General features: G+C 46.5%; 1 protein-coding gene across 1 annotated transcript in view; it reads right to left on the reverse strand.

Moving 5' to 3' along the window:
• Window positions 1-25,685, reverse strand: part of Ttll11 (tubulin tyrosine ligase like 11) — a 239,613-nt gene that overhangs the window by 26,202 nt on the left and 187,726 nt on the right. Inside the window, exons 7-8 of the mRNA XM_051185303.1 lie at window positions 15,944-16,186; window positions 5,490-5,596 (exon numbers count right to left, since the gene is read on the reverse strand). Of these exons, the coding sequence (XP_051041260.1) occupies window positions 5,490-5,596; window positions 15,944-16,186 (350 nt within the window). The remainder of the gene's footprint in view (window positions 1-5,489; window positions 5,597-15,943; window positions 16,187-25,685) is intronic.

The following is a 25,685-nucleotide window of genomic DNA, read 5'->3' on the forward strand; positions in this document are numbered from 1 at the left end:
TTTGGAGGCAGGCACCAGGAACATGCTCACATTACAGATGATGGGCAGGGGGCTTGGAGGAAGTCAGGCCACTTGTTCCAGACCACCTAACTGGCAAGTTATCAAGTCTAGGGTAGATTCCCCCATTTGTCTGAATCTAGAGTCCAGTGTCATTCAAGGGCTGGAGAGATGGCTCAGAGGTTAAGAGCACTGGCTGCTCTTCCGGAGGACCTGGGCTTGGTACCCAGCACCCATGTGGTAGCTCACAATCATGTAACTCTTTCCAGTTTTAGGGGATCTAACTCCCTCTTCTTAACTCTGTAGAAACTAGGTACACACATGGCGTACAAACAGTTACACAGACAAACATTCATACATATTAAATAAATAAATAAATCTAGTAAAGGAAAGAGATAGCCACTCACAACCAGGGCTGCCTGAGGAGGGGCAAGTAGCTCAGGACTCAGAAAGAAAATGAAAAAGCATTTATTTGGTGGAATAGTCAGATATTAAACTAGCATAGTCAGATATTAAACTATGCATTCTTAGATTTCCCTTTGCTTGTTTATGTTTTTGAATTTTTATTAAGACTGAGTCTCCCTGGATAGCACAGACTAGCTTTCTGCCAGCCTTGGCCTCTCAAGTGCTGGGATTTCCGGTGTGTGCTACCAGATCTGGCATACCTTCCTTCTCAAATAGGAAAACGCCTGGCTGCAAAATACACAGACCATCCAGAGCCCCCAAGTGTTAGACTGTGTGAGACCTTTTGTTGGGACCAAGTGTCCCCACACAGGTGACTGTGGCACCTGATCAGGGTGCTGTCCTGATCTTTCCCACGGAGATGGGCATTGACTTTGGAAGGAGCAGAGAGTAAAAATCTTGGTGATAAGAAGTTGTGAGAGTTCATTTACTGAAATCACTGCATCTCTGCCCGCAGATTGGTTTCTTCATTTGCTTCTAGCACAGAAGAGGGCTATGGCATTCCAGTTTTGCTGAGAATACCCTCATTTAGACTTTGGTGTTTTACTGGCAATTCTAAGGATTGGAATGAAAATCCTTAATTTTGGGGAAAAAAATTACAATTACACTGGTGTGCTGGAGAACATTTGCTAAGCTTCTCCAATCTCCTGAGCAGGCTTGGCATTCCAAGAGATTATCCAGGGTACAGAAAAGTCTCCTGGGTTGGGGAGGAGGGAACAGGCTAAAGTGGAGAGGCTGTTACTGTGGAGGTCTAGCTTTTGTTTAGGGTCAAGTCTTCTGGGAGCTCATTCCATCACTAAAAATATCTAATTACAGGGCTGGAGTGAGAGCTTAGTCAGTAAAATGCTTGCTTTCGAGCCTGATCTCAAACAAACAAACAAACAAATAAAGAAACAACCTCCCAGGTGTGGTGTGCACACTTGTGATCCCAGTGCTGGGGAAGAGTTGATTGGCGGGTACGTGCCCCATTTTGAAAATTCAGATAGACGCTACCGGAAGAATAACAGCTGAAGTTATCCTGTGCTCTTCACTCTCACATTCATGTGCCCCTCACCCCAGACACGCAACACACCTGTACACAGGTGCTGCCTATTACAAAGGCAGGTCAGACACAGACATGCTGGAAGTGACTCAGGATCCAAGGTCTCGGCTGAGGCCACTTCCACATGCAAGAGACCCAACAGGAAACAAGGCCGGCTGACAGTCAGGACCAAGGCTGCTGGAGAGGATGGCTTGAGAGTTACTACATTTAGCATGAGTGCTTTTCTTACTACTTTTGACTTTTTCTCAACCCATGTTTCCAGCACTAGTTTCTCCTCCACATCAGTAGAAAAGTCCTCAAACACAGGCTGCCTTTGTTCTCACACTCTCAGGCACCAGGTGTGTGTGTGTGTGTGTGTGTGTGTGTGTGTGTTGTTACCTTTTCTCCTGAGCACAGTCCCATTAGGTCTGAGTGGGCTCTGGGGAAAGGGAGGGTTCCACAACACTTAAGACATAGCTGGGGCTGGGGTGGATGGCACACCAGCCCAATTGCACAGGGGCTGGTGTGTCACACTGGGTATTATCCAAGGGCTGCCAATGAAACCACTGCTTCTGCTGGCTGTGACTTTCCTACTCAGAATCCCGTTTTGAGGATGTGGTAACCTTAAGTTCAGTGTGTCAAGTTATTAAATACTAGTTGGGACACATAGAGACACAGAGATAGATAGGCACACACACACACACACACACACACACACGCACACACACACGCACACGCACACGCACGCACGCACGCACGCACGCACACACGCAGAAGGATACAGACATACTGGCAGCATATAACTGAACTGGAGGCCTGAAGTTCCTTCGGCTCCATAACAGGAAGGGAAGAGGAAAGAAGTGAACAGATGGACAGATGGGAAGGAGGGAGAGACTGAGGGAGGAAGGACAGGAGGACTCACTCCCTCTCTGGTATTTCTGCTGCTTCATGGCAAAAGCAAGAACCACGCCCAAGCACAGCTTTCTGCTGTTCCCTGGGAGTGTCTTGAATGGTCCTTGTAACACAGCTGTACCACTGAGAGACGGCTGGGTACTGGGCCAACCTTAAGAAGGAGGGAATAGTGGCCTGGCTGGCAGCTGGGGATAACAGAGTGGCTTCCATTCCTGACTTTAATGCCCAACTCATTTCCTAGACCCCCAGTCCCCTGCCATTTCTTTTCAGCAACAATAGAAACAGAAAAATAAGCTCCAAAGACAAGGGTAGGGGAGATGAGAGCTTGGATAAAACATCTACAACCCACATACTCTAGTTGTGTGCTGTCCTGTCCCCAGTCCCTGTCCACCCCACCTCCATCCCTCACCCCTGCCCTCCGTGGGTTCTGTGCTGGGTGAAGTGACTTTCTGAAAGAAAATAATCTTGATATCACAGTGTGATATTCAGTCCATGTACGAACAGGTGACATCACATCCGGCTAATTAGCATATTCACCATCTTAATTACCCATCATTTCTCTGTCCTGAGGTCTTCATAATCCTCTCTCCCAGCTCTTTGAAACACATTGTGTCATTGTGAGCACACCTCCCTGCTTCTGCATCACCTGAGTCTTGCCACACAAGCCAAGTCCCCTCCCCAGTTGTACAGGGGACAGACAGTACCTGGGGCCAGACAGTTGAAGCCTGAGTTCAAATCTTGGCTGAGGCTGTAAACAAGTCCCTTTTGCTCTTGGAACCTCAGGAGCCTCACCTGGGAAGACAGGTGTGATCTCACATATCAAAGCTACGAGAATAAATGACAATAAACACCCTGGTGAAGCAGTCTCTGAATGTCCCGCATAGAGTTGCTGCTCTACTCCTTCAGGTGCAGATGGGTGCAGAAGTCTGGGAGTCCCAGCCCCAGCTTCACTTGTGGTAAATATAAGAATGTTTCTCATTTTCTTGGCTTGGTCAGCAAAGTAGAGAGACCCTGATGAACCCCAGAAACCCTTTGCAGAGCTGATACTGTGGACAGCTCCCTCCTGCTCCTATGAGTTCCGCTTGCAGGGAGTGATTTTTAGGAGCAAACACAACGCAAAGCTCTTCGGGATGAACAATGGGCCAGATGGTAACGCTGGTTGGAAGCAATGGAACATAATAAATAGCTTCCCGCTGCGACCCCTGATCAATCTCAATATTTAATAATTCCGTTGCCACCCCCACCCACTCATCTGGTCCCTTCCACAGGATCCTGTCATGACAGGACAGAGCACTTCTTCCCTTTCTGAAGATGTCAGCAAAAGGTGAAGCAGCTTAACTGTCACATGGGCTCAATTGGTCCTTGAAATGATAATTAACCTGCCTACATGTCCTGCAAGTGTGCCCTCCTACTCTCCTGTCTGGGAGGCTGGAAAGCCCTGCCAGTTGGAGATGTACGCTCACCTTGTTGATTCAATGACTGCCTTTGCTTTTGAATTAAGAGGAGCAGCAAGCAGATCAGCATCTTACCACTGCCCCAACAATCAGTAGGAAGAAGTAATTCAGTTAGGAAACCATTCATGCCTCTGAGACTCAATTTCCTCCTCTATACAGTGAACACAGTCAGATCTGTCTCTGGAATTGTAGGCAGTGTCATCCATGGAAAGCATATGGTACTGCTTGCCATAGAGGCAGCAGCCAACCAGTGGTATCCGGTGGCATCATAGTCAAACATGAAGCTAACTTCAAATGATTTCTGAGTGTCAGTATTTGCAGGATGGGCTGGCTGTGTCCCTGTGGTTGGCATTTCTAGCCCACAACTGGAAAGGGGCAGATTTGCTCCAGTGGTCACAGAGCCGCTCCTGAGAGTCTCCCCCCAGTAGTAAGACAGGAAAGGATCCACTAACAAGGTTGAACACCTCGAATGGTTGACAGTGACCCCAAAAGCATTAGTAGCTGCTGATGTATGAGCCATCAGGGCCATTCAGGGAACACACCTACATATACAGATGAGAAACTCCAGAGTAGGAGGCAACATGGCTTTGGGCTGATGTTGGCAAGAGGTGGCATAGCCACTTCTCATCTTGATCTCTCAGCTTCTGACTTCAGGGTCCTCTCCACCCACTCACAGGAGGAACAACGCCCCCCCCCCGCAGGTGTGGCCTCTGTGTGTGTTTGAGGTAGAGGTAGAACACACAGCAGAGGGCAGGGGAGGATGGAGCCAGGTACCACTTCTCAACCTCAGTCACTAGAGTTACAGTTCACTGGCTGTGAAAATGAGGCTCCTGAGACCTGTGTGCTGGGTCACGCAGAAACTTAAGGAGAGAATCTTTGCAGTTTTGTAACAAGCTGTACAAATGTTGGTAATGGTTACTAGACCGTTCAGAGGACCAATGGGAAAGTCATCCTCTCAAAGGTAGATGATCCTAGCAGTAGAATCAAAACAAAACAAAACAAAACAAAACAAAACAAAGGAAGACAAAGCATGGGCTATCATAGTTAACATCTTTGTTGTGGCATTTAAAGTTCACCACAAACCCATGGCCTTGCCCATCATGTTCTCTTTCACTGGAGCTAGTTGAGGTAGCCTGGGTTCAGTGGCTTTTTACATGTTCATATGTAGACAGGCCTATGTTCCTGCTGGGATCCATCCTCACCCCAGTCACTGGTTTATCCAATAGACTCTTCCTCGAGGAGTCTAGTCCACCCCATTCCTGCTATGTTCTCCTCATTCCACACATTGTTCCTCCCAGGCAAGAGCCAAGCTCTCTAGTCTACCCAAGGCCTGGCCACTGTGTGCTCAGAAAATGTATGCAGGGCCACAAGGATAAATGAACAGCAGTCTACCTCCAGTAGTGATGGAGTCAAAGCCTCAAGCAAAAAAGAAAAGAAAAAAGGAAGCTAATGGTGGCACTGGAATCTGGGGAGGGGTTGCATAGCCTTGGTGGCAGACAGTGCCTCAGGGTTCAAGTTCTACCCAATTTATCTTCCTTCTCCCCTCCATACTATGAAAGGACAGAAGACACACAGACTCCAGGCCCCTCTCTATGCCTGTCAGGCAAGGGCCCCACACAGGATGTGAAGGCAGCCATCAGTACCTGAGTCCCGCTGGTCCAGGGTCACCGAGTTCCACCTCCTTGTGATGTCAATGTAGAGGATGTCCACTGCAGCCATGGACAGGCTGCTGCTACTCAGCTTACAGTTCCTGCCATGACAGGGAAGACGACATGTTATCTTACTGTGGAAACCTCCGGCTCTTTTCCTTCAAATATTTTCGACCCAATGAACACTCCCCGCTCCTCCGTGGGGTCTTTGGAACATAAGGGGTCATGTGGGTGGGGCCCTAGCAGACCAATTAGTGCCCTTGTAGGAAGACACTAAGGGAAGGAGAGCCTGCCTGCTTCCTTGCTCCTCACCACAGAGAAAGCAGCTGCGACAAGCTGGGAGAGAGCCCTCCTTAGGAGGACTCTGCCAGGGCTTCAGCAGTGGCCTCCACACTGCAAAGCCAGCTTCTGTTGTTTAAGCCAGTAGGGCGAGAATGTGTCTTTGCTCCGGCCATGTTTTTCTCTCCAGAATTCTTAGAGGTCAGCAGAGGAATGGGGGAGGGGGGGAGGTTGCAAGTGGGAACTAGGGGTGGAGACTGTGGCTTTAGTGGCTTTAGTTAGGAGCTAATGAATGGCCTGTCAAGAGCAAGACTGTGGAGATAGCCATTCTTGAGCCTAATCCTGGCTCTGCCACTGAGAACTTGGGCAAGCCACTCCCCTTTCTGGTCTATTGGCTTTAGTGTTTTCCTTGTGTCAGCTGCACCTCATACAGCCTTGAAGACCCTGCCTACTCCCAAAGGCTGTCTGTTTCTTCTTTCTCCGTATTATCATTATCATTATCATTATCCTTATTATTATTGCAATAGGGTTTCATATAGCCCAGGCCGGTCTTAAACTCACTCCTGCCTCCACCTCCTGAGTGCTGAGATTACAGGTGTGCACCACTATACTTTTTTTATTTTATTTGTTTTCAAGACAGGGTTTCTCTGTGTGGCTTTGGAGCCTGTCCTGGAACTCACTCTATAGACCAGGCTGGCCTTAAACTCACAGAGATCCGCCTGCCTTTGCCTCCCAAGTACTGGGATGAAAGGTGTATGCCACCACCACCTGGCCACACCTGTTTTTTTAAGTGGTACTGGGGATGGAACCCAGGGCCTCATCCATGCCAGGCAAGTATTCTACCAGCTGAGCCACACTCCAGCCCCAGGACCTCCATGGTTAAGACATACTTCTTCCTTATGTGTTTTCATCTTCTTACTATTTCAGGGTATGAGTACTGCCCTCCCCTGTCAGTGCAGGCAGCTGCTTGTGTCACGTTCACATGGCCTGGCAATGACAGATCACCACTGAAGTGGCTGAAGTCATTCATCACTGTGGTCTGGGAGCCGTTCCTCCCCGATCTCACCAGAACCTCCCTTTGTTACCCTGATGGTTTTACACAAGCCCCGAATCAGCCACACCCAGGCCCAGACACACAGAGTAAGAAGCACAGGCTGGGCCAAGTTCTTTTGCACAGGTTGGGCCCCCGTTGCTGGAGAGCCCTTCTGCACTGTGGTGTGTACTCACTCCTGGTCACGGAGCCAGGAGGAGGGTGGATGCTTCTGATGTCCCTTCTGCTGGGGCGTCAGGAGGCCAAAAAGAATGAGATTTAAGTTTGATGTCAGCAGCGGTGCTCTGTCTAAGCCAGGGAGGTGGTGTTTGGATCCCCGTCCCCTCCACCGAGAACCGGCAGGCAAACAGCATTTAGATGCTGGATTGTGGGTAGTTTTGTTAACTCAATCTACACATCTTTGTTTTTTGATCTCTAAGATGCCCATATGGCTGCTGAGGCAGTGAATATCCATGGGAACCTGTGTGATGAAGCTGGTGGCACTCATTAGTTGTCTGTTTCATCTCATCTTGCTCCCCAGCTCCCTCTCTCAGGCCACAAGACTACGCTTTCATTGCCCCCTGAGGTAATGAAACCTAGGTGAAGAGAGCCTAGGGCAGCCACCGGCTTGTCCATCTCTCCCACCCACTCTGGACATGATCACTCTGAGAGGTGGAATTTGCCTTGGAATCCTGAAGGCTGGGCTCTGGGCTATCTGTGGGGATGTCCGAGCTGCATTCAACACTTTTAGACAGTTCTAACACATCACCTCTGTGACCCCAGCTGATGATAAAGTGCTTCTCTGACTGCCCATTTATCATTGTCTCCTGTGCAAACAGTTCCCACAGGCACCAGACAGGTGAAGCTTTGATTGTCAGGCGTGATTGGCACCCAGAGGACCCTATCCAAATCCAGATCCACTACTTAACCATGATGGCTGTGAGTGTGCCAGGATGGGGCCTAGATGAGGCCATTTCGCCTCTGCCCTGGCACACGTGCTAGCCCCCTCCTTCTTCCCACCCATATGCATTTTCCAGGCCAACAATTCACATCCTGTTCAGTGTTTCATGAAGGCCATGACAGCCTTCAAAGCATAGTTACTGAGTCCGAGGAAAACATGTCAGTGGATGCTGAGCTTTTCACATCGCCCATCACAGAGATGGCCATCTCTGTTGCGTTCTGCTAGGAACAATGTTCTAGTCTCTTGAGTCATGCTGTTGAATAGGCTGCTAATTTCCAAGGCTTCATTAAGAAAAGCCCATGGCCTTTCCTGACGCTCACAGCAGTGTTCCCAGGGACTACCTGCTCCCTGGAAGGACTGAGCCCTGGTATATAGTTACTGGGTTTTGTTTTGTTTGTCTGTTTGTTTTTGTTTTTTTCTGACAGGAAGAAAATAGAAGTACCAAACCTTTAGCAGAAGTAGTAATTTACCAGGGAGAATTCTTCATTTATCCCCTTTCCAAGGTAACTCATCCACCCCAGCAATACTGTAGCCAGAGCAGAGGACCATCCCTGTCAGCTGCAGCCGACGGGAAATGCTTAAAGAGATTTGGATTCTGTAGGGATTTCTTGGGTACCATCTATATGCAAGGTCCTTTCCTTCCTGAGGTCTCAGAATCCATGTAAGCACATGTGAGGGAGGGGTCCCCAGTCCCATTTCAGAGGGTTAGGATTTGCCCAAGGTCACACAGTTCATATCTGTATTCCATCTCCCCTTGGAGACAGGAGAGGGTACAGGAATTGTGGGGAGGTTGCCCAGCCCAGGGTCCCAGAAGGAGCCAAGATCAAGACACAAAGTCTTGGTCTTGTGACCAAAGGGCTGGATACCTGCTGCGAAGTTTTGGGACAGAAGGCTTCTGGGAGATAAGTAGGGCCTCATGAAGGGAACATCTTCTGGATTTGTCCTTTGGCTACAAGACATTCTCGATGAACTCAAATAGAGGCTAACATCAAGTCTTTAGAATGAGACTTTTCATCCATCCAGACACTGGATACAGAACTCATCTTCTGTCAGTATTCAGGGTCCAGTGACAGGTGACAGAGCTCTCAAAGGGTTATGTGCAGGATATGGAGTGTGATGGCCAGGTAGTTCCAATCATGGAGCACAATCTCCCCTTATGCTCTGGGGCCAGCTAGTCTAATGCAGGGATGGAAGGACAGTTGTGTTGTGGAAGAGCACTCTGAGAAATAGGGGGTGTGGGAAGATGGAAATGTTCTGGAAAAGGAGTGAAAGCTTGGAACCTTGGCTTTGCGGCGTGTTTTTGAGCATGTTGTAGATGTTCTTGTTTGGGGGATTGAAGCTGTCCATCAGACAAGTCCCCAGTAGTGATGCTCCATGCTGGCCACATGTGGAGAAGGGCAATGACAATCAAAGCCTTGCCTAGTTATGAAGAAGCAGCCCAAAGTGGTGATTTTTGTGCATTTCTTGTTTTCTCTTTTTTTTCAGAATGGAAGGAATCTGAGTACATATGATAGGAGAGAGTCACAAATCATTCAAGTTCATTAGGTGCCTGAGCATGTAGGAAGATTTGAAATGATCATCCCGTTTCCTCTAACTGCCTACGTCTCATGGGAAATTTAGGGACCAACTTCTACATTCCACAAAATCCTATTTATAGAATTTCTTTTATGTTCATTCTTCTTTGTGACAAAAAAAGGAGCAGCTTTTCTTTGCCCCCTGGAGAGGTTTCTATAAGGTAAAAGGTGAAAGACCCAGATTTATTTTTAAAAAGGGAAGGGGCAAATAAATAACTAAGCATTTGGGAGGGAAAGGAAAGAGGTAGCTATGATTTAAGACATCCATGGTTTTCAACGCTATAGAGGAGAATACCACAAGATTTCTGGGAAGGAATGATCACAGAAGGGACAGTTTCAAAGTCACTAAGGAGTTAATGATAAAGGGAAAGCTGGGTCCTTATACTTCTATTCTAGAACTTTCTAGCATGTCATGCCTCTCAGAGGGGAAAAAAAAATCCCTACAGCTATCTATCCATTATGAAGCAATGAAGCATATCAATATCTCCATACAATAAAAGGGAAGGGAAAGGGAGAAAGAGAAAGAGGGGAAATGTGTCCTTTAATTCAGAAGGAGGCCTGGGATCAGAAGCAGCAAGAGTGATAGATCAGGGATTTCAAAGTACGGTCTCCATGTGCAGGAGCTTCGGCTCCCTAGGAGTGAGCCTGCTGGGATAAACTGTTGAATCCTTGCTGCATCCAATGGGAAATGCAGGACACTATGGAAAAAGTGTCCCCGATGGATTACATGCGATGTCTCCCCACCCCCAACTAGCGATCCATTGGCAGCAGCCTAGTACAGGTACATTTCTCTCAAAGGAAGGCTGCCAAGCTGAAGAATCAATTAGACAGTTTTTATTTTCTGGAGAAAGAGAAGCCACCACACCCTGGCAATTATTATAACATAAAATTTCCCCCAAAAAATAAAAAGAGAAGCTCAATTCACAGCACTAATATGTGCTACTCGGCTCCCGAGGAGGCGGCACTGGAGGCTGGTTAGAGTCTAGACAAGAGAATGACAGTTCCTTATTTCTCATTCTTGGAGAAGAAATGAGCAGAAGATGGCTGGGCGGGCATTAGCATAATTCGCTCTGAAAACTGCTGATCTATGTTGCAAGTTCTGAGAGATGGACACCGAAAATAAATCTAAGTGGACCATTTATCATTTTCTCCCCTTCGAGTTCTCTTCAAGGGACGTGGAGAGACACAGAGTGGGCAGTAGATATGAAAGCCAAGCTCCACTTCGGGCATCTGTGTGGGAAACTTGAATGAAGCATGCACCGTGCTGGGAATATGTCTGCTTCGAAGCAATCCTGCAAAGGGCACTTGGTTCAACTCAGCATATGGCATAAATATTATTAATTCATAACGAAGCAACATTTAAACCAAAGTGGAAAGGAGAGAGATAGAGAAAAGTCGTTAGCAGGTGGTGAAATTTAATCTGCAAGACTGAACATACCCAGATAAATTGGAAAGCAGAGAATTATCATATTTTACTATTAAGTTGCCATTGGGGTTTCTTGGGACATCTTAAAGGCAGCGTCTGCTACGAGTGTGATGTTTCATACACTTCCTCCTGCATCCTTAATTAGGACAGGCATTTTCTGGGAGTTCTTGCTGCTGGGTCCATCTGCTGCAGCTGCCTCTTGGCCTCCTGAAGATGCTCTTTTACTGTCATGTTCTGCCATAGCTCCACTGACAGCCCTGGCTGGCCACAGATTGGAAGTGGTGGCTGCAGAACCTAACTAATCGCTAACCTTGGGAAAATCGATTTCTCATGCAAACGCCTTCAGTGATGGGGAGAATCACAAAGCCCGTCACACCCAGACAGCTTTGCAGGGTTATTTTCTGTCATTTGCCAATTATGACCTGAGAGTTATCTTTCTTAGAAAGTTGTTGGGGTTTTTGTTGCTGTTGTTGTTTGGTTTTGTTTTTGACACAGGGTTTCTCTGTGTAGCCTTGGCTGTCCGGGAACTCACTCTGTAGACCAGACTGGCCTCAAACTCAAGAATCCACCTGCCTCTGCCTCCCAAAGTATTGGAATTACAGGCAGATGCCACCACCACTCAGGCTAAGAAAAATTGTTTGTTTATTTTGGGTTTTTCGAGATAGGGTTTCTTTGTAGCTTTGGATCCTGTCCTGGAACTTGCTCTGTAGACCAGACTGGCCTTGAATTCACAGAGATCCTCCTGCCTCTGCCTCCTGTGTGCTGGGATGAAAGGCGTATGCCACCACTGCCTGGATAAAAAAATTCTTAATTCTGTTTTCTCTTCAGGACTGTGTAAGATGTGGAGGTCCTCTTAATAGATGCCTCCTGGGCTCTCATACCAAGTGTCACTCATTGGGGGCCTCTATGGGCAGGCAGTCCCGCTTTGATGTAACACATACATGGTTAAAGCCATTCTTTGAATATGAGATTTTACATAAAAATAAACATGCATAACTTCTTTTGAAGAGACCCAAAGCTCTGGTGACATTAAGTGTGCTATCAATGATTCCCTTCAGACAGCTTCTCCAACCACTTCCCATCAGTGCTGTGTTTGGGGCAGTGGGGAGGGAGTGGGGAGAAGTTGTCATTCATCCTGCCTGAAACATTTGAGACTGCAAGCTTCTCAGTGTTCCCAGATCTCCTCCCTGTCTTCTGACTGGGAAAATTCCCCCACAAGTGGCCAGCAAGCCTCCCAGAGCCCATCCCGTGTCTTCACCGAGTTCACAGAGCCTCAGGTCCCTTGCAGCTTGCATTACACAGCATCTCTCATTTCTCAGCTTGGGCCACATGAAATCCTTCTGCTGTCTCTCCTTGCTGCCTTGGTGGTGTGTCTGTCTACTGCTCAGCCAATGACAACTAGTAATAGGATAAACCCTGCCTCTTCCAGGAGGCCCCAATGGATTCCACTAGGTGGGTACAACCTCCCCTGTTCTTATCTCCAGTTCACATCCCTGGCCAAGGAGCCGTTTGTCGCTGCTTCAAACTTGAAGAGTATGCTCCCATGGGCTGTTAAGTCTGGGAGTCTCAGGAGAAGGAAGGCTTCTTTAACCTGTCTTCGAATGTCCTATCCCCATGCTTGGGAAGAGATGGGCATGGAACAGGTGTCACAGGATTTATGTTCCTTGCAGATTCTGATAGTTCCCCACACGAAATTCAGCTGGCCCTTTAGTCCCTCAGGGTTTGAATGCGGGAACTTCTGTGTCATGGTGCAGAAGCTGGGCAGGCCCAGAATGTTCTTGCCTTGGCTCTAGGTCAAAGAAACCACACCAGCTCGCTCACTTCTCTTGTGTCCCATGTGCTTCCAAAGACCCTTAGGTGAAGGTCCTCTATGTTCCAAGGTTCAAATAAGAATCACAAGAGGCAGAGACTGCTTGGCTATTTGTCTTCCTCCTTTTCACTGTGCTGAGACAGCAGTGTGTATACTTAACAAGACAAGCAAATACACACACACACACACACAAAACAAACAAACAAAACCCCCCCCCAAAACTCTAGGGACCAGCAGCATGGCTCAGTGGATAAAGATGCTTGCCACTAAGCTTGATTGATAACTTGAGTTCAATGTCTGGGATCCACATGGTGGAAGGAAAAAAAACTGGTTCCTGAAAGCTGTCCTCTGACCTCCAGAGACATGCTATGACATGTGTACACCTGTCCTCTCACACACTACATAAATTAATGAATAGATATAATATAGAGTTGTTTCCCCAGCTTCCCATGTAACTAGAAGTAGTCAACAAAACAGAGGGAGAAATCATTGCATATGGCATCCAGGGCAGCTTCATCTGGTAGGGTACAGACCTATTCAGACCTTCTTCTAGTCCAGTACTCAACCATGGTGGCTAGATTTTGAGCAGCTACCCTGTGACCATAAGGCAACCCTGAAACCATCAGAACATGCCTAGTATGGGTGAACAGAAAGAAGGTGGGAACATGGATGACATTGTGGAGTTGCTGACCAGTTCTAGAACCCTCTGGTGGCTTTTATATTCTAAGCCACTTGAAAACACTATCCTATTACTGAGTATCAAAAGCAATCCTGACAAGAATCAAAAGCCCTCATCTGGCAAGCAGCTCCCTTGACCTGGGCCTTGGGACAGATGCCTTATGATATATTACACCCTAGACTTATAATGCCATGCAAAGCAGGATTACTGTTCACCCAGGGAACTGGGGCTTAGAGTCTAATGGACAATTCATCGAAGCCACACAGCCAATAAGCAATATGCTTGGTCCCACAGTCAGACCTATTGGACCCTAAAGCCTATGTCCTTTCTACTCCCAAACTCCCACCCCTGAAACTAATGCAGTCCCTTTTTAAAGTCATCCTGCAGCTAGGACTTCAGGCTTGCTCAAGAGGCAACAGTGGCCACCAAGACTTGGCTTTAACATCTTACCAAGACCAGAAGCTGGTGGCAGTCTCCATAAACTATCTGGGGAAGTCTTTGGCAAAACATGGCTTCCAACTCATGGCATACAATTATTTGTGTTAGTGAAGAGAGCCCTGAGGAGTGTGGCTTTGAGAGGCAGGGGAAGGATGTGACAGCAATGCCGAGGAGACTTTTCTTTTTGAGGTGGCAATGCCACAGAGAACTGCAAATGAGAAATTCTCTGTTGGAACCAGATCGTATTTGTTGAAGGGATCTAGGGTCATTTGTTTGGCATGGCTGTCAGGTTTTTACTAGACCAAGTGTAGGCCCTGGCTCTCTCTCTCTGTTCTCTCCCCTCCCTTCATTGTGTGTGAATTTATAAAACTATCACTTGCCATGTACTAGATGTTTCCCTGTGGTCCTCATTAATTCTATACACAACACACACACACACACACACACACACACACACACACACACACACACACACACACCTCTATGTGGCTTCATTTCAATCTACAGCCTAAAAAACCCCCAGGTCCAAGGATAGTCATGAGCTTGCCCTGGGTTCATGGCTGGTGAGCTTACTATGTTGCCCCCAAAGTGTTCCAAAGGAAGGAGGCAAATGAATGAACCACCAAAGATGAACATTAAGAGGCAATTGCTTACTTTGTAGCTAAAGCAAAATCTTTCGTATTTTAGACTTTACTTTTAAAACTCAAACAAGTTTTGTATAGCACACACTATATGCATGTTATTTTAATATTAGAACAAATGTACTGTATGATTTACCAGACTAATTATTAAAGTTTTCACTCCATAAACTCACTGTGAAATGATATGTTTTTGTGATCTCAGCCTCAACCAGGTTGGTCCTACTGGGAAAATTCATGTTAAGAAACACAAGGCTGGTTGGACTCCTGAGCAATCCCCACTAAGTGTTGAAGGACCTGGTTCAAGGTACCTGCTGCAGTCAGAGTATGGTTTCATTTTGTTGCTGTGATGAAACACTCGAACAAGAAGCAGCTTACCCTGCCCATCATTGAGGGAAGTCAGGGCAGGAACTCAAGGAGGTATTTGAAGCAGAAAACATGGAGGAATGCTGCTTGATGGCTTGCTCGAAGATTCCTCCTCAGAGATGGTGTCCCTACAGTGTGCTGGGCCCTCCTGGCAGGTTAATAATCAAAACTGCCCCTCAAAGGCATGCCTACAGGCCAATCTGATTTAGGTTTTCCTCTCAGAGGACTTTGGGCTGTGCCAGGTTGTCAATACTAACTGAGGTCATCCCCTGAGGATTGATGTGTTGGAAGCATGCACCTGGGTGTGGTGTTATTGAAGTGGTAGCATCTTTAGGAGTCAGAGCTTGTTCAAGGGTTTTAGGGCATTGGGCATGTGCCCTTGGAGGGTACTAGTTCTTGTGGGACTCTTAGTTGTTATAAGAATGATCCCAACTCCTATTTTCTCTCTAGCATCATCTCTGGGCATGATCGTTCTCAGGCACATGCCTCCCCTGTAAGGTCATCTGCCATTAGACTCTAACTAATGAGGATTATCTCAGAGTTTAAGTTGCTAACTTAAACTACTGTGAGTTAAGTAAACCCCTGTTCTTTATAAAGTTACCCAGCTTAAGACATTGTGTCATAACAACAACAATACAAATGTAGTTTACAATTCTTTTGTGTGTGTGTGTGTGTGTGTGTGTGTGTGTGTGTGTGTGTGTGTGTGTAAGGACAGGTGCAAACACCTCTGCGTGTATATATGGAGACTGGAGGTTGATTTGAGCGTCTTCCTCTACTACACTCCATCTGCTATTTTGAGACAGGCTCTTCACTGAACCTAGAGTCCTGTACTTTTGTTAGAATGGCTTGCTAGCATGCTCTTATCTTGCCCTGCTCTCCATCTCCAGTGATGGAATTACTATTGCATGCTGCCATGCCTGGCTTTTAAGTGGGTTTTGGGGATCTGAACTCAGGTCCTCATGCTTATGCATCAAGATCATTACATATTTATCTCCCTCAGCCCCACAATTGCTTGTTTTAATGATGACTCTAAGATTTAAATGTCATGGTCAGAACATTCATTAACTCATTTGACAAGAGTCTACAATATGCCAGGATCAGTGTCAGCACTGAGGTGACTACAGCCTCAAACAGGGCACCAATTCAACACTAAGGCCTCCCAAGATCATTCAAGGGTCATGTGGCCATCATATGAGTGGCTGGACTCTGCCCTCTCCAAAGCTCAAGCAGAAGGAAGGTGGTCTCACCTTATGAAGGTCCGAAAGCCAGTTGGTCCCAACTTCATTGTCCCCTTGATTCCCAGGAATCGGATAAACAAATTGGCCATCCTGTCTACCAGGCGCAGGTAGTTGAACTGCTTGGCATACTTGGGGAACACCTGCTTGAGGCAAATGGAGGGCAGGTGGGCTTCAGGGTTGGATTCTGGGTCACCCGTCAGCTCACAGTCCAGATCTTCCTTCCCAGGGAAAGGCTTCTCAGGATGCTGAGACCTGAAATACAAAGGCACTCATGACATACATACTGCCTTCCTCCTTGAGATGAACAGTACCCCAGGGGCTTGGCATTACACTCTTTCTGTTTTATAGACTAGAAAACTTGCCTCGGAGAAGCAGCCTGTCAAGGCTCACACAGCTCCTGCGTAGTTAAGCCAAGGCTTGAACCCGGGGCAGAGCTAGGACTAGAAACATAGGTTTCCTTGATCCTGCCAGCCCAGCTTCGCCCTGCTCACAATTCGAGGGAATACTTCATTGTGAGCAGGCTGGGTTTGGCTTTAAACTCATACTTATGGGTAGTAATTGAATAATTAAGAAATGGAAAAATCTCACTGAGGGTTGGCAAGAAGCCACAGGCACAGTTCAGTGAACAACTTGGGGAGACACTTCCGTTCCACTATCCAAGGAACACAGACAGTCTCCTGCCTTAACTGTTTATTTGGAGCTCACACAGAAAAGGACAAGCTATGTGACCCCTTACCACGTGTGTTTTATTCTGATTAATCTGAAAATAAAGAAAGCGAGTAGCCACACTTTTACCTATCTGCCCCTTGCTGGAAATGGTCTTAGCTCCTTCTCGCTTCAGCGTGACACAGCCCTTTCCCCACCCAAAGTTTGTCCCATCTCCTTGGTGTGTCACTACCAGATCTCTGACAGCTACCCAAGTGGGGAAAATCAGAATAAATGCCAAGTCTTCCTCTGTCTCCATAGCCAATGCTGTATCACTTTAGTCCCCAGATCACCTCTCAGAGGCCAGCGCTCTCGGTCTGTCCTACCTGCACCATGACCACAGCAACTCATACAGGAAAGCATGGAATTGGGGCTGGCTTACAGTTTCAGAGATTTAGTCCATTATCGTCATGGTAGGAAGCATGGTGGCCTGCAGGAGGACTTGGTGCTGGAGAGACAGCTAAGAGTTCTACATCTGGATCAGCAGGCAGCAGGAAGAGGGAGTGACCCTGGACCTTGGCTTGAGCTTCTGAAATCTAGAAGCCTATCCCCAGTGACACACTTCCTCTAACAAGTCCACACCTCTCCAAATAGTGTCACTCCCTATGGGCTTATGGAGGCCATTTTCATTCAAACCATCACACCATGTTTCTGGGTTTGCCCTTCCCGTTCTCCATTCTGGCACCTGAGTGGCTTTCATTTTTATTTACTTTTAGTTTTGAGACAAGGTCTCACTGTGTATCCCTGGCTGGTCATAAACTTACCATGTAGCTAGCCCAGGCTGCCCTACAACATGCAATTCTCCTGTTGCTTTCTCCTAGTCCCACAACTTGAATATAGGCACTAAGAATGTTTAGATGTCTGTATTTAGAGTTAAGATGACAGGACATCTATTGCTCTATTGCTCACCCCAAGCGTGTTTCTCTTGGACATACACACAATCTGTGTACTAAGCCTCAGCAGTAATGAAGTTAATATTCCTCCTCAGTTAGAGCTTTAATGGCTGCATGACTTCTATCTGCCTAAACAGAACCCAGTGTTCAGTCTCTGGGTGAGGTGCCTACTCTCCAAGCACTCTCCAAGTGTTAGCTGCAAGAGGTTTTGGAAACTATCTAGGAAAATTGTTGTTGTTCTTATGTGAAACATACATGAAAGCCACAATTGAAACCACTCTAAAGTGTACCATTTAGTGGTATTTAGTTCTTGGATGAGGTGTTATCCTCATCATTGCCATCTAGTTCCAGAATGTTTCACAATAATGTCATTTCAGAGAAGAAATTTTAACCCAGCTAGACAGGACTGGACATCTATAGTGGCAGGGTGTTTTAAAGAGTACATGGTCTGGGTGTCAGCCTTAGTTTGGACTGCCATGATGATGGGGACCTCATCAACTCCAACCTGCACACTCAGACTAGACAGGTCTTCCTCGTGTCTCTCTGGAGGATGGGGATATCCTTTTCTGCAGCCGCCTCTGTCTAGCACTGGCCAGCATACACATTTCACCACTCTTGCAAGTCATTCTGCACCTCTGGATGGCTGCCCTCTGATGTCCCTTCACAGAACTCAGAACCACAGATTCCCGGGGAAGTGGATATCTTCACCACCTGGGAAGTACTAAAGATGCAGCTGATGTATAGGAGGAAATAAAAAGTTGAGGAATGGCATCTTTGCTGGAGATAATTGCAATTATCACACCGAGACCCAAGCCATCACAAATACTGTAAAATTCCGTTTTTACTTAATAGCATTTTAATGGAAATGCCAGGCTTTTGGAATAAAAGTGACTGGTAAAGAAAACATAAATCAAGTTTACTAGTCCTTTGGGATTGTTTCTGGAAAAAATGAATTTGGTATATTCTTGACGCATTAAAACAGGGAAAGAATCTTGTAATGCTTTATCTATTATCATTTTTCAAACAGAGTGGAATTCATTTTCATTAAAACTCACATAAGAAAACCACCTGTTTCTTTCTTTCTTTCTTTTTTTTTTTTTTTGGTCTGGAGACCTCACTGATAAAAACTTGTCACAGATTATTGGGGACCTTCTACTTGTCAAGAATTGAGCTAACCAATTTACCTTGGTAATCCCATTGTTTCCAATAACTGGTCTCTGAAGTAGGTAGAAACCATTTCCCCTTCACAGGGTGGCCAAGTGACATTTGCCCAAGTTCATTCCATCAGCTGAGGGATCAGCATTGACCCTAGGGCCACTTCCCCACGTCCAAGCTGAGCTCCCTATACAGTTCTTACACTTACTCGATTTCAATCAAATCAGACTTTACTTCTCTGTAAGCTATATATAGTCCTGTGGATTAACAAAATTGGGGAGGTAGATACGGCAAGATCAAACCCTAGTTTCACAGGAGTTGCTTGGATTCTCTCTTAAGAGGAATAACTTCTATCTCTTGTTAAGTATGCCTTCAGTAATTTTCCACTCCTGAGACATTTCCTAAGCACTGGTATGTCTCAGAGGCCTTGGATACACTGGTGGGATGGACATAGTTTCTGCTGCCCAGAGGCATGTGACTGAATGAGGACAGGGAAAAGCCCATACATAAACCACAGTGGTAGTGTCATATCCAGGTGTCCACATGGGTTTTGGTCCTCATCTGACTTCCAGGAAAGTCTGCTTGGATTAGTAGTGAGGTTTTGATCAAAGGAAGACATGATAGAAACTGGCTAGCAAAGGAAATCAGCCAGCATCTCAAATTACTTATAGAGAAAGACATTAGAAAACTCCTGGAATAGTCTAGAACTCAAGCGAGTCAGACCTTTGGATTTTCTGGGCCATGTTGGATAAGGAAGAATTGTCAGGGCACACATTAAATCTAGGTTGTTCAACTCATGGCCCATAGGTTTTGAATATGTGTGTACTTGTGTGTGTGTGTGTGCGTGTGTGTGTGTGTGTGCGTGTGAGTAATACATGTGGCTTTGGAATTTTTGTGGCATGATATTGATGTTGCATCTACAAAATTCATGCTTGAGACTCATGTAATAGATTTACCAGAAAGATGAAAAATAATCTTATGAGGTTTTAAGTAAGTTTATGATTTTGTGTTGGGCTGTATCCATAGCTGTTCTGGACTGCATGAAACCCTTGTGTTGAGCCCTACTGTTTCCTTTCTGGACTGTGTAAAGCCCTTAGGATGTGAGCTGGACACCATGGTTCATCAACCGTCTTGAAAGTGGGGTCCCCTGAGGACTTGCCAGAAATGCACTCGTGGATGCATAGAAGCTTTGCATGGGCTGGGTCAAGCTAGGAGGTTCAGTCAGACTCAGGGTAGAGTCTGAGACTCACTATCTAGACAGCAGATGAGGTGTATCTATACCAGGACCACTGGATAAGCATGGAGCCAGGCAGCCATTTCAGGGGATTCATTAAGCAGAAATGGCTTAACCACTGTTGGAAAAGGGGACAAGGAAGCAGAGAACAGCCAGGTCATATGCTGCTGGCCAAGCTGTGGCCAGACAGGATGCTTTGGGGCATGGGGTTTCTATAGGACAGATGGATATAAGCAGGCCTCTTTCCCTGCTGTTTGGCATGGCCCCTCCATCACTAGATTTCAGATGTGCACGTAGCTCATGAAGAAATGCTAACCACGCACCATGCAGTGCTTTAAATTAGCTGCAGTCCTAATTTAAAGCATCTCAGGATGAAGTTGCTAAAAATAAATCTAACTACCAGAAAGCTCAGCTCTGTCACCTGATAAATCTCTACCATGACAGAGAGAGCCAGCCCCATTTGCTTGATGCGTGATATGATGCAATTTGAAGGAGTCTATCAGACTGGGATGGACCAGGCAGACCATGCACATGCTCCAGGAGATGAAGAAAGAACTTAAAGAGACAGCTCTGCTTGACACATTCAAGCCCATGTATGAGCCAGACTCAGACTGAGGATGGTCCTACCTGTTCCCCTTCCTTCCTCAAACCCTGGCCACTCCCACCTCACTTGACTTTCTTCTGAGGCAGGATGTAGCCTTGCCAGAACAAGCACACCCACACCGGTGATGCCAATACTGCCAGCAGCATTTAAGTATGTAGTCGCTATAAAAATTTCACAAAGTGGATGTTACTTTATTTACGTATTCTTCCTTCATACAATATATCCTAATACATTCTAACTGCAGCCTTCTCTCCTTCCAGTCCCCCTCCCCCTCTTTCCCAGATCCATCGCTCCTCTGTCCCCTTCAGAAAAGAGCAGCCTCCCAGTATTATCAATGGAACATGGCATAACAAGATGCAGTAAGATTAGGCATATACCTTCATATTGAGGCTGAATGAGGCAATCCAGCAGGAGGAAATAGGTCCCACAAGAAGGCAAGAGAATCAGAGACGCCCCAACCTGCATTGTTTAGAGCCCAACAAAAATCCCACGCTAAAGGACAGCATGTATGCAGAAGGCTTGTACAGACCCATGACAAAGCAGATGCAATTTTCCTGTTTTACAGAAAGGGGAACCAAGACACAGGAAGACAAACCAATGCATGGTAGAGCCAAGACAGAAAAATATGCAAGTAAATATGACATTTTAGATATGAGTGAAATGTGTTCACTTTGTAAAATTCACTCAGCTATTACATACAGTTGAACCCAGGACTGTTTGAGTTCAAAACTGGGCTCTTTGCCTTCATTTTCTCAGCTCTACTCATTCTGTCTCCTGATGGAGGGAATCTCTTTCTCTATGCTGTAAGGGAGGCTTAAGTGTGGAGAAAGGATGAGGGTGGGCATGAAATGGGGATGTTGCTTAAGATCTAAATTCAACCTCTATGAGGCACCAACATGAAAATGAAGCAACTTCTGGGCAGGTCAATCAGTCTTCTGGATGTAGTGCCCAATTTTGCTTGCCAAACAAATCAGTTTGTTACTTGGGCATCCTGAGCTCTTCTAACTCATGACACAGAGTGTTTGTAGAATACATAGTATCAAGAAAGCCGGAGGCAACAGCTGCCCATCTCTGTCCCTGATGCGGGTTGCTTCATGGAGCCATGACCTGGGCTGGCTGTGTGAGTGTTTTCTCGCTTGGCCAGACAATGAATCAGCAGAAGGACAAATGTGAGGACATAGTCTCATGGCCACTTCCCCAGACCTGACGATGAGTCTTTTCAGAGCTGAAGAGCTCTTTAGGGGTCACTGGGCCCAGCCCTCTTGTTTTCATTTTCCAGATGAAGGACCTGACAGCTCATTTTCCGCAGGCCTCCCAATAAACTTCTTTGTTGGCAGGTCATGCTCCATGTCAAGTGCCTTCCCTGCCGGCCCTTTTGCTATGTTGCAGTGCAGTCTGTAGCTGGAACGTTCTGTGCACACAGCTCAGAAATCCATGCTACTGTGCCTCCTTTCTGGTGGGACATGGGCTTAGAGATCTGGATGGTTGGGGTTCAGGAGATTGGTAAATCAAGGAACAGTTGGATCATCTCTCTGCTGCTTGAAGCCGCATGACCTTAGGCAAGTCATGTAATCTCAAAGTTTTACTTAAGACAGAACAATAATGGTTTCTGACCCATTGGCCTGATAACAGTAACAGTACGCAGAAAGAGTGGAGCATGTGCTTGGCACAGTGCCTGGTACCGTCATCTACTTCTGTCACAATCACCTGCAGCTTCTTCATCCCAAGGGCTTACCATCTAGTCACCAGCCAGCCACTAAGAAGCAGATGCTCACTGGGAGATCCCAGGGGAATCTGGGTTCCTGCTGAATCCCTACCCCATGTAACCAGACACAGGATTGTCTCCCACTGCTCCACCAGGGGGGTGGAGAGTCTCATTAGAGGCTGCCTAGGCCAATGAGACCTGTCTTCTCGTTCTAGCTTAGACTGTGCTCCATGGCATCTCGATGAACTAATCACACCCTAACTGATATTTCAGTCTTGGCTCAGGGTTACTGCTATCATAAAATCCTGTACTGATGGAGGTGTTGCCTCCCCCCCCCCCCCCCCCGTCCTGTACCTGACACAGTTAAACACAGAGTTAGAGGGCAACAGCAATGACTTGCCTCATTTTCTTTTTGAAATAACTTAGGGAAGTAGAGGCCAAGTCTTCACTTGAGGGGAGACATCTTGTGACAGGCCAAGGCCAGGCCCCATCCTCCTGATCCCCTGGCTCAGAGTCTTTAATTGAACAAAGGGGAGAAAAATAGATTGCATTGAGCTGGACTACCCTGATGGCTGGAATTCCAAATGAACTCTGGGCACTCTGGCCAGGAGGGAAGGTGACACTTTGGCCAGGCTTCATTTTTCTCTGGAACCCAGAGAAAAGTTCTTCAAAGTCCAAGCTTGCCTTGAACAGTGTCCTGTTCTGAGACACACCACGTCAGGTGCCCAAGTGGAATGCTGGGGCCCCATGTCATCTGCTCACTGCTGGCCTTCCCTTCCCTACCTACTCCCTCCCTTGGCAAATGTGTGCCAATCGCTCAGGTGTTCCATCCTTTCTAAATCTCCTTATACAACTTTCTGGGGGTGAGGGTGGGAATTATCATTCCTTTGTCATAATCTTCCTGACTTTGTACACTATCATGTTATTTGTTGCTGTTTGTTTCAATTTTTTGAGACAGGGTTTCTCTGTGTGGCCCTGGCTATCCTGGAACTAGCTCTGGCCTGGAACTCATCCTGTCAGTCAGGCTGGCCTCAAAATCAGAGATCTGCCCGCCTCTGCCTCCCGAGTGCTGGGATTGAAGTCATGTGCCACCATGCCTGACTCATCAGCATATTCTTGATCACTACCAACACTGTCATCTTCACTATCATCAGCTCCATCTTCACCATCACCTTCATATTCGTCACCATCATGACCACGATCATTCATATCACCACATCATTTTCATCGTTGCTATTATCGTCATCACTTTCATCACAATCACAATCATCTCTGCCACCATCATCATCTTCATGGCCATCTCCATTACCACCACTGTCACTGCCATCATCATCATCTGCGGCACCATTATTATCATGAAATTCACTGAGAACTTATTCTATGACCTTCAGGATGCAAAGAACACAATATACTTGATTTTTTTCTTCAAAGGAGTTACCAAGCTAAAGTGATTAATTTTTTAACTGTACATGAAAGGCCTATTTCTTTCTGAAAAATTCCAGAAGGGCAGGCTTTGTTGTTGCTTAGTCTACAACTAAACTTACTGTCTCCACAAAAATCCATCAGTGAGTATAGTCATATTTGAATGAATTTTCACAACACTCTAATTACTAGATACAATGGCTAATGTGAGTTTACATCTGGTGAGCCTGAGGCTTACTTGGGGAGGGGTGAACTACTGGCTGGAATTGGAGCTCTATGCCATATCCCATATTCCTAACTCCTACACACCTCTACTTCTGGTTGTGAGATTGAACCTTTCTTCTCCCCTTTCTCTCACTCACTGCAAGATCTTGCATGCATTGTGGGAGATGAAAATTTTCTAGTGGCTTCAGCAAGAAACTAGGTGACAATTGTAATCAGTGGTTGTATTAGCCTGTTCTGCCACCTCCAGAATTAGCAGAAAAGGCTAACTTGAGCTTTCATTGTGCAGCTCTGTTAATGAAGGGATCCTCTTAATTACACACTCAGTGCAAGGCTGCAACACAAAACAGTTTAGTATTTAAACACAGCTCTGTGTCAAAGAACAGCCTGTGTGAACGCAGGGTAAGTGGGGACATCCACGTGTGGATGGCACTCTTTGCTAAGGCTGCTTTCTTTTTGGCATCCAGTGTCACCCAGGCCCCCTTCCCTGTCTGCAGAGGTCCTCCATCTCTTCTGACTGTTGTATATCCCAGGAGCCCTCATTCAGTGGTTTCATTGAATCTGCCAGGCCAGAGAGTGGCTCCACTGATTTCTAGTCAACTCTATTAACCAGTTCAATTGCTAGGAACATTCTGTCAACCTCCTGGTGCCAGCACACCTATGACCCTAAAAGACAGGTGTTGAACCCCAAACCACCTTCCCCCAGTGAAATGGGGCTCACAGCATGTGCGCACTCCACTTCCTTTGTGAGTACTCAGTAGGAGTTCTGTGCTAATGTGAGGGAGCCCTGGGACAAACCATTCTCAGGCAAGGACATCCTGTTCCTGTGTTTGCTTCTGGTCTCTCTTCCAGCAATTCCACAATTCCACTATGTGGTAAGTATCAGTCTGTGCCTTCCAGATCCACATCTCATGCCCAGGGATGTATGCAGGCATGGGTCTGGGAGCTGGGTGCCCTGTGTACCATCATCCTCAGTCAGGTTTTGATCCTGTTTGTCCTTCTCAGCTCCCCTTAGAGACTAGTCACAGCCTCTCCCCCTCCTCCCACTCAGAAGTATATTTCCTGCATTTCCTATGATACTTCTTGGTAGAATATATCATTTTTTGAACTTGCAACATGGCCATTTCTCCTGAAAGACTGCTGGAAATGAATTGATTTATGTTCTGCTCATCTCTTTACATTTCACACATGTGAGGATGGCCCTGCTAGTAAATGACTATATAAGCAATGTGTTCTTGAACATTTATGGCAGGAAGAGAAGGCATACATGCCATTTGCTGGATGTAATTTTCAGGGACGCATTTGACTTCCTTGAGATTAACTATCTGGCTAATATAGTTAATAACGCATGATAAGAGTAACTTCATCCTGGAACTATCTTGTACCGACTGTATGGCTATTAGGAAATTGTTGTTGCTCAGCCTCAGTTTCCCTTTGGTGAAATGGAGAGGGGCAGTACATTCTGGGTCCCAGAGCTGTGGAGGTGCTGAATGGGAGCATACAAACAAGGGGTTGGTGTAGTGATACATTTGCTCCTGCACCTGTATCACTGGTCACACCTTTTGGTTGTGCTCACAGGTGTGGACATGACTTGTTAAAAAAGGAAAAGGATCTGGGTCAGAAGATCCCTTCCAGTCGTGGAGAGTAGGGAAGCACCCAGGTGGCAGGGTCTGCATCCTTGGAGTGGGAACGCTGTGACAGTCAGCCACTTGTTTCTTGTGTAAGTTCTTTTCTTCAAATAAACTCCACTTTATTTATACTTGGTCTAGTGAATCCTGGCTGGCACCCTGGCTGAATTATGGTGCATGGGA

The sequence above is a fragment of the Phodopus roborovskii genome, unplaced genomic scaffold (assembly GCF_943737965.1).
Source record: "Phodopus roborovskii unplaced genomic scaffold, PHOROB, whole genome shotgun sequence".
NCBI classification, from domain to species: Eukaryota; Metazoa; Chordata; class Mammalia; order Rodentia; family Cricetidae; genus Phodopus; species Phodopus roborovskii.